This window comes from Sinocyclocheilus rhinocerous, unplaced genomic scaffold (genome assembly GCF_001515625.1).
Source record: "Sinocyclocheilus rhinocerous isolate Xijiao unplaced genomic scaffold, SAMN03320098_v1.1 scaffold1246, whole genome shotgun sequence".
Lineage (NCBI taxonomy): Eukaryota > Metazoa > Chordata > Actinopteri > Cypriniformes > Cyprinidae > Sinocyclocheilus > Sinocyclocheilus rhinocerous.
Window position 1 is genome coordinate 512,617 of NW_015630543.1, and position 11,511 is coordinate 524,127.

Consider the following 11,511-nt stretch of genomic DNA (forward strand, 5'->3'; position numbering starts at 1 on the left):
CATTTTTGTTGAAGACAGGTGAACTTACCTGTTGCCTTCTTATAGTGCTTAAACCTGATTGGTGTGTCTACAATTAAGCACCAGTGTGTGTGCACACCTGGTGGCTGTGTTTAACCAATTGGTTCATGGGTGTGTTCATTTGAAAGCCTTTGCTTTGAAAGTGCAAGGAAATGACATCATGATATACTTCTGTGTCTGATGTATACAAGTGTGTTTAGTGTTTTGCAAATCACTGTGTGTAATGTTTTGCAAAAAGTGTGAAGCTGACAATGTGCTTACAGTTGTGCAAATCTAGGCCGGTGTTTTACTCCTTGAGTGTAAGGTTTTGCTAATTGTGGGAAAGTTTTAATTTTAGTGTGTAAGCAATTGAAAAAAACTGTAAGAGATTTATGAAATAACATAAGTTAATAGAATATATTTGAGTGTGAATTGAATGTAATGTTTTGGATACTTAAATGCATGTTATTTACAATTAAATGAAAATGTATTATACTTTACATTTATAATAAAAGCAGTAGGACGTCAGTGCATCTTTATATGTAATTTCATAAGTACTTTATATCTGACATAAGTATATATTACTCATAATTACTTATACAATTTAGTAAATTCAAAGTATATGTATTATAACTGTGGTTAAAATTATTCTGAAGACTGTATCACAATGTGTATTGTAATAGATCATAATGCAATACAGGCTTCAAGTCTTGAAGTGTTACAAAGTGGGCTCTTTGAAAAGCAAATGAAGCACTCATCTGTACTTTATACAAATCTTTATTTGAACAGATGTGGAGTATGAGAGGAACAGCATGTTCGCAGCCAACATTTTCACATGAAAAATCATCATTGAAAAAATATCATTTATGACTGTTTCCATTTGATACTTCCTCAAACATATTAAATCTACGAATGTAAATAAAGACGGTCGCTGTGGCCTGCTGGGAATGACAATGAAATGGAAGAAATGTCACATTTCTGTGCTGTATTGCTGTAAATCATGCCGTTAGGTGATGGTTCAGAATGAGTTTACATGTGTTCTGTTTGCTCATTTGTGTTTGGCTTTGGCGGAAAGGCCAAATTTGCAAAACCTTTGCAAATCTCTTGGTAACAGTCTGTCTGTTTGGGTTGGTGTGTGTATTGACTTTTCTTACGGCAGAGTTTTGCATCAGAGACTTTGATTCACTGTCTAACAGTCAATACTGTAGGATGTATTTCTGGAGCAGTCGCTTAACTACAACACTTTCACACCACAATAACAAGCTAAACAAAATTGACTTCTGACTGTCTGCTGGCCTTCATACATGTTTCCTGATCTTCCTGGTGAAACCAAAGTCTCTTCACAAACGGTGTTACCAGAGTGCTGATATTTGATTTTACTGCACTGGACTTTCTCACTGTATCATTTTGCATGTCTGTGTTCACTGTGTTTTTGGCATTTATGGAGCAAAAACAAAATCAACGGCCATTCTCCATCTAAAATGTTACTTGATATTACTGTCTTGTTTATAAATGTTAGGAGCACAGTCGTGGTAATTAAGGGCATTATTTTTAACATTTATATATATATATTATTATATATGTTCATAATAAATATTCACAGTACACACACATACAGTATATTAAGTAAACAAAATATTTTATTTTGGTTTTTATTTTCAAATCAGTTTTTGTCCATCGGCACTGGGACTTTTCAGTCCACTTGCCAGGCATTTCCACAAGCACACACACACACACACACACACACACACACACACACGTTTGTTTCTATGAATTGTGGGGACTTTCCATAGACTTCTATTACTTTTATGATATTTTTAATCCCCTAACCTTAAAACCTACCCCTTACAGAAAACCTGTTTGCATTGTTACCCTTTCAGATAAACATAATTTACTATTTTTAATCATTTTTTCCCCTCGTGGGGATCGCAGGCTGGTCTACACAATGTCACAAATTTCAGGTTTTACTATCCTTGTGGAGACATTTGGTCCTTACAATGTAGCATAAAGAAGAACACACACACACACACACACACACACACACACAAAGGTGCATTCGGCCGCAGATGTGAAAATGAGAGGGGCTTGGTGATAGGAACACAGTGTTTCTGTCAGAACATCAGGTCACATCTTCAAGACATCACAGTCTGGAGGATCACACATGCTGGCCGTCACAGAGACGATTCGAGAACACTTTTAACACTAATATCAGTCGAGATCCCAAACGTAATTCAACTGCTGCACAAAAAGAGAGACTAATAATGATATATTCAGTTGACAGGAAAAGGTTGTATTATTTTTTAATCAAGCCGAATTAAAGAATGCTTTATTTTATTCACGATTCATATCTCATTAAGTTAAATCATTAACACGGATTCCTGAGCACACAATACCTTTTATCTATTTTTCATATCCTCAGAGAGTTTTACAGTAACATTAGCAACGGATGCTGAAGAATAACTTGCAATGTTATACTTGTAAGTAACTCAGTAAAGAGTTTAATTGTTGTGCCTCTGAATAATGAACGGCATGGGTTTGCTCAGAGAATCAGTGTCTTTCAGAAGTGGACTGGATTCATCGCTCCAGACAGGACTGACAGCTGCGCTCCAAACTGGGAAATGAGGAGACCAGAGGGGGAAGAGAGAGATGAAAACAGTTATTTTAATAAACCTGGCCTACCTTTACTCCTCTGGTGCTATGTACACATAACCTTGTTTATCAAAGCGACTGTTTGAAGCGCTCGTCTATGTTTTTTTCTCTTTCATTTTTGCAATACCTGCAGCCTTGAGCGGCTCACTCACTCACTTTGTTGTTTGCCGTGTTTTCTTACTTTTTCCTCCCTCTTTCTCTCTCTCCCTCCCTTCTCTTGCTCTTTTGTAGCGCAGGGTTGAATTTGGGGTTGAGCCGGAGAAGAGACGCAGTGATCCCGTCAACATCTCTCGCACATGAATGCATTGGGTACTGTGCATGTGCATTAAATACAGCTGTTAACATGTAATGACTGCAGGAGAGTCCGAGGTGCTGCAGGGGGCTGAACAGGCCATGACCTCTGACCCTGAGACCTCAGCTGTGCACTATTACACACACGCACACCTATGTTTCTGTCAACTTTTCATTTTCTCTTTCTCAGTGCAGTTCTGGTCAATTTGAACAAGCTTTATTAACACGATAAACAAGGCTATACAGATAGACAGCAAGAAAATAACTGTGACATTGTTTCTGCAACTAATAGGTGCAAGCATTAGTAATCCCAATTCAGTACGGAAATAAATTAAATCACAAATAAGTATGTGCATATTATAATGAGCAAGCATTCAAACTTTAATGACTTTGATGATACTGAACCATTTATAGGTTGAAGGCTTCTTTATTTTGTTAACACTTTATACAACACTGATCGTTTTAAAGCAGCTTCACAATAATGAACAGGAAAATAACAGTCAATGACAAATTCTGCTATAAGCAGCTTTAAAAAAAGACACCAGTGTTATTATTCAGCTCAGTTCTGATTCATTTCAACAACTGTGTAAAGTAAATCAATTGAAACAATTTCAGTTCAGCTTTATAGAAGACAATAATGTCCTTATTCAGCTCAGTTCATTGTAATTAATCATTTATTAGCAATGAATCAATTATGAATGAATTTGATTCAGCGATAAAGGAGCTCTACAGAAAACAATAGTGCCTTCATTTAGCTGCAAGATTTGTTTTCATCCAGTAGTGTCAGTTTTTACGATTTTTTAAACCCTGAATTTAATGTCTGAACCAGTCAGTTTGAAAAAGTTTGGGGCGGGACCTTTTGTTTGTTTGACCAATGGAACATTTAACGTGTAACGTTTATAGAATCAAAAATAGACAACACCCCTCAAACTTAAATTACCAAGCAGATTTTAAATGGAGTCTGTACATTAAAGTCATTGTACTCTGCCCACAGTATATCAACCCTAATCCCTTGAAGCACCTGCCTTCTTCCCCAAACCCCGCCCACAATATGTTTAATCTGCTAGTGTCACTCAAAATGACTGACAGGCAGAAAAGCTTTGCGATTGGCTAAAAAGTGCAGGCTGCTTTTATTTTGCCGTGTACAGATCCTAGTGCAGCTGAGATTTCTCACACACCTTTTCCAGGCAGGTAGTAAGATTTTACGCGTGGTTTTAAACAAAAGCTCTTTCAGCACATTAAGTGTTTCGAGCTGAATTAATTGCTGTAAGCTGTGGAGAAGCAGAAGACTGGAGTAAGCACGCAGTCGTTTCTCCGCTGATGAAGCTGTGTGTGTGTGTGTGTGTGTGTGTGTGTGTGTGTGTGTATGCTTCATCCAGTACCGTGCAGTGCAGATATAACCTCATGTTGTTTAGTTGGCTAAATTTTGTTTTGGGTGAGCACACAATTTATTTTGTTTGTGTGTGGATTCCATTTATAGAGATGCAGCGAGGGTACAGAAAGTCTCATTTCGTGTTATGTATTTTTTTGCATTTTGGTTTTTACAACCAAAACTTCCACAATATGAACAAATGAGGATCTCAGTAACCAAACTAAACTAAACTACACACAGTTGAACCTCGTGCTGCTGTTCGCCCCCTCAACAGAGTATCGGAGAGAGCGCGAGACGCGGAGAGAGAGCATGGGGCGCGCGGATCGGCTGGAATAAGAAACATTTCCCAACACTTTCAAAAACTTTCTCAACTCGGCCGACAGATATGGATACCATCATTTTGAGCATATTACTCCTGCATACGGCGTTTGGAAGCGCAGGAGCCCAGTACACTCCCGGTAAGTGGCCAAAGATTCACCTTTAACGATCCCCGGAGCGGAACGAGCAAAAGTTTACGCGGCTGTTGCAATGAATGCGTGCGCACCTTTATGTGTGGCACGAGCGCACGTTTACACCTCAGAAGTTCATTTGTGTGTCCAGGTGGCTCTTTTGGCAGGGGATGAGTGAGGGGTGCTGATGGTTTGGGCTGGTTTTGTGTTGGAGAATAGGGACACACAGGCATCAGCTGCGGAGTGAAAGTGCTCCACCGAACCCTATTAACCCTCCTCAGCCATCCGCTCGGGATTTCTGTCGTGATTGGGAGAGAAATTCCCTTCTGTCCAACAACACGAAAACTAGATTTAATTTCTAACGACTCGACGAATGGTTCAGTGGGACATCGCAGGGAATTCAGCGAAAATCTCAAACTCCGAAACCTCCTTTTGAACAGTCTCGCAGGAAAACAGTTTTCTAAGTCCTGGTAAAAAGTAAAGGGCTATTCATTTAAGAATAGAGCAATCTGTACGAATGTGTTTCTTTAGAATGTTATGCTTCCAAGTAGCGTCCCTCAGGATTGGCTTCACATTATAATATGAGTTCCCACAGGATTTCTGCGCGTAATGCCTGAGGATTTTTAGAACTCGGGGAAAATAGAGAAACCCTGATGAACTTTTCAAAATGCAGGATCAAAATTGTATTTTTTTTTTATTCTGTTCGTTTGGTAATTTCTTTCAGGAGTTTGTTGCAGAGTGTTTTTGAGAGTCAGAATCAGTTCATATATATATATAGTATATTAGTTGTCATTATTCTAGGATAGAGCAGTTTTAGCTGGAGCACAAATGTGACCGTAAAGCATCATGATATATTGGGTCAAGACTAGCACATGAAATACTTTTGTCAGATGTTTTAGTTGTTTTTATGCAGATATGAGGATAAAGTAAAGCTGTTGCAATGTTAAAATGTTTTCAGATGAGAGAAATGCATGAGTTTAGCTTTGATAGTGTTTCCAAATGTGTCACTCGACATTTCTCTGAGTCGACTCACGGTATCAGACATTCAATTACAACATGTGAATCACTTTGTTCTCGCCACACTATTACCACCATCATCATTATTACTGTTGGTCTCTTTGTAAATAAAGAAAATGTAAGAGGTACGAGGTCAGATGAAGCTAAACTGTGTTGTTTTCTTTTTAAACAGACATTTTGTATAAATCATAAAAGTTTCTGTTTTGAGACAAATGTTTTCCAGCACATCTAATCTTGTGATTTGGGGTGATGCTCACATCTGTCTGACTGTAACTGTATAGCAGCTCGTCTGCAGGGGTTGGTGGGGGGATACAGCTGTCTGTGTAATTGCTGATTAATTAATCAGTGAGTCTAACCCTCGGATTAATTCTATTAGAGTAATCAAAAGCAACGGATGACAAATGGCAAATTACGGGAGGCTGAGATTGATTAGTGACTGGTGTAATTATGCCAGCGTGTTATGGAAATGAAGAGGGGGATCAGCGCTCGCTGTGGATGAGCGAGATAATCCCTGATATCGCTGTCTTTCTCTTTCTCTGGACGCAGCTCAAATGGGACACGCGGAGAAAGGTGAGTCGTAAATCCACGCCACTATCATCATCATCATTGGCATCATCATCATCATCATAAACATCTGTCCAGGGCATCTGTGTCTGAGTGATTGACCCGATGGCCTCGTCCTGATGTGCCGCTCTGTCATGAGCTGCGGGGGTTTGCGTGACTGTGAGCCGCAGTGATGCACACAAACACATCAACGTATATCATTCAGCTGTGTTTACCCCCCAAATACACGCTAACAGGAAAACCGTCACTTCCCAGAATTCCCTCGCAATCAGCTTTCAAAGCAAAAGCAAAGCTGGAGTTGTGTTTGTAATAAGCCCCGTCTTGATTCTTTCACTCAGGTACATTCAGAGTACATTTCATTGCAGGCTGTCATAGAAACATGATTACAGAGAAGGACAAACGGAAAGTTTGCTTTTGCATTTCTTTAGAGGAGCTGGCGTGGCGACTTTGAAAAGGTTTTAAAGGAAAGCCTTGTGAACGGCACTCAGACACAAATAGCAAAATCTGCACATTTCTTACCCGACTGCTGCAGACGCCGATTACAGCCGTGTGTGTGTGTTTACGCTTTTACAGCCGAGGGAAAACAAGGTCTTCCGTGGGACTTTAACAAGGCATTTGTGCGTGAGTCGTGAACGGCTAGCTCATGATTTGAATATAATGCTTTGCCTTTCGGGTCGTTATTTTGGCTGATTCTGCGCCGCTTGTCATCGGTGTGGATGTAATGATAGAGATGGGATGTGAAGTGATGTTTAGTGAGTCTGAGGAGGAGTGGAAGAATATGAGCGTGTGTTTTGTCTTCCACACCGAAGGTTTTCGCCCCCGAGAGCTGAGATTCGGTGTAACGGTCATCTAATCAGCAGGAATGAGCCTGATGCTCCTGGAGAACAGCACTTGACTGCCTGTCATCCGTGTGGAGCTTTTTTCAACATTGTATTTTTTCAACATGTAATAGCCAACAAGAAAAGAACAATTGATTTGATCTATCAGTCAATCTGATTGGACGATGAAAAGTCACTATATGTGATCCTGGAGCACAAAAGCAGTCTTAAGTCGCTGGGGTATATTTGTAGCAATAGCCAAAAATACATTGTATGGGTCAAAATTATTGATTTTTCTTTTATGCCAAAAAAATCATTAGGATATTATGTAAAGATCATGTTCCATGAAGATATTTTGTAAATTTGACCCTTATGACTGGTTTTGTGGTCCAGGGTCACATATAGAAAAAGAAGTGGAGCAAGTTGTCCCATTTTGATGAAAGCATGCTTAAGCAAGCATTTCAAATGTTTGGATCGTTAGGAATCTGTATCAGTGAAGCATATTCCCAGTAAGAGCTGGAACATGACTTAAAGGGATAGTTCATCCCAAAATAAAAATTATGTCATCATTTACTCATCCTCAACCTGTGTGAATTTCTTACAGCTGTTGAACACAAATGATTGTATTTTGAAGAATTCTGGTAACCAAATAGCTGACGGTAGCCATGGACTTCCATAGTGTGGGAAAAAAATTACTATGGAAGAATTCAATGGCTACCATCAGCTGTTTGGTTATTCTTCAAAATATCTTCTTTTGTGTTCTGCAGATGAAAGAAAGTCATACAGGTTTAAAACAAAGGTGAGTAAATAATGTCAGAATTTTATTTTGGGGTGAACTATCCCTTTAAGAAAGTAAATAGTGTCAATTTGAGTCTCACGTTGACTTTAAAGGCAACATCTTGTGGCATTTACAATAAAATATTATTGGTTAATATTAATTTCCCATGTGCACCAACGGAAAGAGGTTACTTTTTTATTTATTTATTTTTTTTATATCATGCACAAGACCAGAGAGAGACATGAAAGAAAGAAGGGTTTTCATGTGAATGTGTGGTGCTCACGTGCCACCCGGGCCGGCAGCGTTTCCCATCTGCAGAGCAGTATGTGCTTGTGTTGCTGACAGGTCACAGAGGGCCTTACGTCTGTGTTAAATCACAGCACCGTCCGCGAACACAAGTTGCTTATCACAGCAGCTGCGAGAGAGCGCCCCGCGTATTTTGCAGACTCGCTACAACATCTATTTACAGCAGACAGGTATTGTCTTCGGACAGCGTTTTTTTCTCCTAGTTGAAGTTTCTCAGGTTATGCACGGAAAATCAATACCTGACGAGTACGTCAGGCGCTTTAGTGTTTCATCTGATGCAGCTGTATGGATTTTTAATCCAGTCCTGCATAGCGTCACATAGTCTTCTCGGCTCATGCTGTGGTTTTGTCAGCATGAGTTGATGCTCAGTGAATGTGAATGAATGAAGTTATTCTCATTAGAAACTGAGCTCAGCTGTCAGTGGTTTGGGTTGGGTTGAAAATATCGATTTCTTGATTTAATCGATTTCAATAAACTGATATTGATTCTTAAATGGCAAGAATTGATTTATGTTGTTTTCAGTTGATGCGTGAACAAAACTTACAAAACATTATTTGTAGCATGCCTCCAATCCAATAATCACAATAAGCTTTGTGCTTCGTTAGTTTTGATGTGAAACAAAGTCTCAGCTTTCAAATTCTGTCAGTTTTTATTGCGAAATTCAAACATTAAACATGGTTTTAGCACTAATGTGTCATGATATGTCGACAGTAATGCCTCAGTTCAAGCGGCACGTGAACCGATCATCTCTTCCTCTTTACTACTAGTTGCTGCAGGAAACGAACACTAATGAACATCAGAAGAACAACATTTTAGAGAGGAGTATGTATTTATATTTACCTAGCCTGTTATTTATTTAGAAATAACAATTAATGTATGTTTGAATAAATCTGTCATGAAGACAAGTTTTAATGACATTTACTGTTTAAATGTTTGTATTTCAACAACAAATTGGAGAAGAAACACTATTATATCATTAAACGTTAATATAATATGTTTTACTATATAATAAGATTGTTATTATTAGAGAAACTGCCTTATGTGCAATTTAAATCGCTTTAGTATTAATGTGCCAACAAATAGCGTTCCCTCTATAGTTTACAGCTATAGTTGAGAGAGATTTTGCCTGTATATCCGAATGAATCAATATTGAATTGAATTGAATCAAGATTGAAACTGAATCAGTCCCCAAGGTTTGAAATGAATTGTGAAATTTTGTGTCAACACCCAGCCCTAGTCAGTGGTCTATGCGTTGAGTAACTTTGTTCACTAGTGTCCTTAAGGACATTTCACATTGACATTCCTCAGTGCTGCAGCCGTTACTCTCTCAAGCGTTGTAATGCAATACTCAAAGCTTGAGCCGTTCACCTTTCAAAGTGCAGCTAATAATTATTGGCTTATGTGAATAATATATCATTGTGTGAAAAAGATGTGCAGGAGAGATCGAACGTGTGTATCTAGATACTGCATGCTATAATATGACACAACATCGTATTATGGCATACATAGAATAATCATCATATTATACACATTAGATATTACATGCAAATTAATCAACAGTAAAATTGCCCTTCAGTGACTCTTCTCTTGTTAAAGTCAAAGTGCTGCATGCCGTTTTTGCAGAGACGTGCGTTGAAGCTCAAACCATGTGAATGAAGAGGATAAACAGTGATGAATGCCGTTCTTTGATGGAGTCTGTATAGTGTAATTTATGTATTTTCCTGAGGGTCACAGGGCTCAAGGTGCTGTGAACGACCCTCAGAGAAGCACATGCATTTGCAGAGAGAGAGAGAGAAATGAGGAGAAGAAACGTGAAGAGGAGGCTGTTTGTGCTGCTCTTTGTGGTGGCAGCACTTTGAGGATTAGAGCAGTAATGGGCAGCAGTGCTGTAAGCTCCTTTAGAGGGCTGACCGGCCCGTCCTGAGAGCTGCTATCTCAGCGCGGGATGGACGGCTAAAGAAGGGAAAGTCGGATTGAGGATTTGGTCATTAGATTGTTTTTGTTTTATTTTGTGTCTGCTCTGTCCCATGGGCTTTAAAGAGCGCACGCAGTGTTGTGATTTGTGACCGTCCTGATATCCATAAAGATTATGATGATGGTGGTGATTATCAAATTAAGCCCGCAGCGCTCTCTTTGAAGGAAAATATCCTCTCTCTCTCTCGCTCTCAGCGCTACGCCAAAGACTGTGTGCCGGCGTCATGTCGTTACCCTCAGGAGAAGTGTGTTGCTCTTTCAGCGCTCAGGAGACTTCATGAGCTTCTCAGATGGCTACTTATCAAGTATCAGTTTTGTCCCAGGTGTTTTCTCTGTAAATTCTTTAGGAGAAATAAAATGAGGTAGTTGCTTTTTGGAACTGAGTTTGATGGTGAGTCTTTTGACGGCAGAATTTGATATGAAGTCAGAGCACAGTTTGAGATGTGGTTGAGATATCTTCTCAAACTCTAGACACAGAGGAGACTTTGTAGGGCTGGACGAATAATCGAAAATTATTCTAAACCGATAGCATATTTACAGTACAAACCTTGTCAGTCAACTATGAGGGCAAATAAATAATTCAATAAAATAAGCGTTAATCATAATCTAGGTAAAATGTTCAACTAATCGAGATTTTGATTTTAGGTCATATCGTCCAGCGCTAAAGGTCTCTGCACACTGAGTCCGAATTTTTTGTCCGAAATTTTCGCACGTTGAAAAATAAATACGATCTCACGTTTACACACTGCCTCTGAAACTTTCATCCGTCATTAAAAAATTCGGACCAGGTTAGATTTTCTGCGTTTTCGCATCCATAGCAAGCATTTTGATAGGAAAGGATGACGCATATGAAAAAAACGGAAAACGCATACGAAAGTTTCGGACTCAGTGTGCAAGGACCTTAAGACTTTCTAAAGAAAACGCTTGAGAAAAAGCTCAAACACGTACTCTTTGATGTCCACATATTCTTTTAATTACAGTGGCTATAGCATTTCTGTCCTAAAGAAAAAGAGATCTCTTTTTTTTCTAGTTATGTTGGTGATTCTGAGCACAATTTGAGATTCTCTAAATTCTAACGGAGCCATGTGAGTATTTGAGTATTTTGTTTAGGAGGAAAGATCCGAAAAGCAGGAGACTTAAGGAAACCTCTCATCTAGGGCTGTCGCGATTCGTCGATTTTATTCGACTATTCGATTTTTTAAAATCCTTGACTTCATTTTGCTCTCGTCGACTAACCGGCAAAATACCGGAAGTGGCGCATTTCACAGACGAGAATGTATAAAACACATTATTAGT

At 39.0% G+C, this 11,511-nt stretch overlaps 1 protein-coding gene across 1 annotated transcript in view; it reads left to right on the plus strand.

Moving 5' to 3' along the window:
- The first annotated feature begins 4,583 nt into the window (after positions 1–4,583).
- Positions 4,584–11,511, plus strand: part of LOC107740530 (receptor-type tyrosine-protein phosphatase kappa-like) — a 142,709-nt gene continuing 135,781 nt past the window's right edge. The window contains exons 1-2 of the mRNA XM_016552979.1: positions 4,584–4,767; positions 6,322–6,345. Of these exons, the coding sequence (XP_016408465.1) occupies positions 4,695–4,767; positions 6,322–6,345 (97 nt within the window). The 5' untranslated portion in view covers positions 4,584–4,694. The remainder of the gene's footprint in view (positions 4,768–6,321; positions 6,346–11,511) is intronic.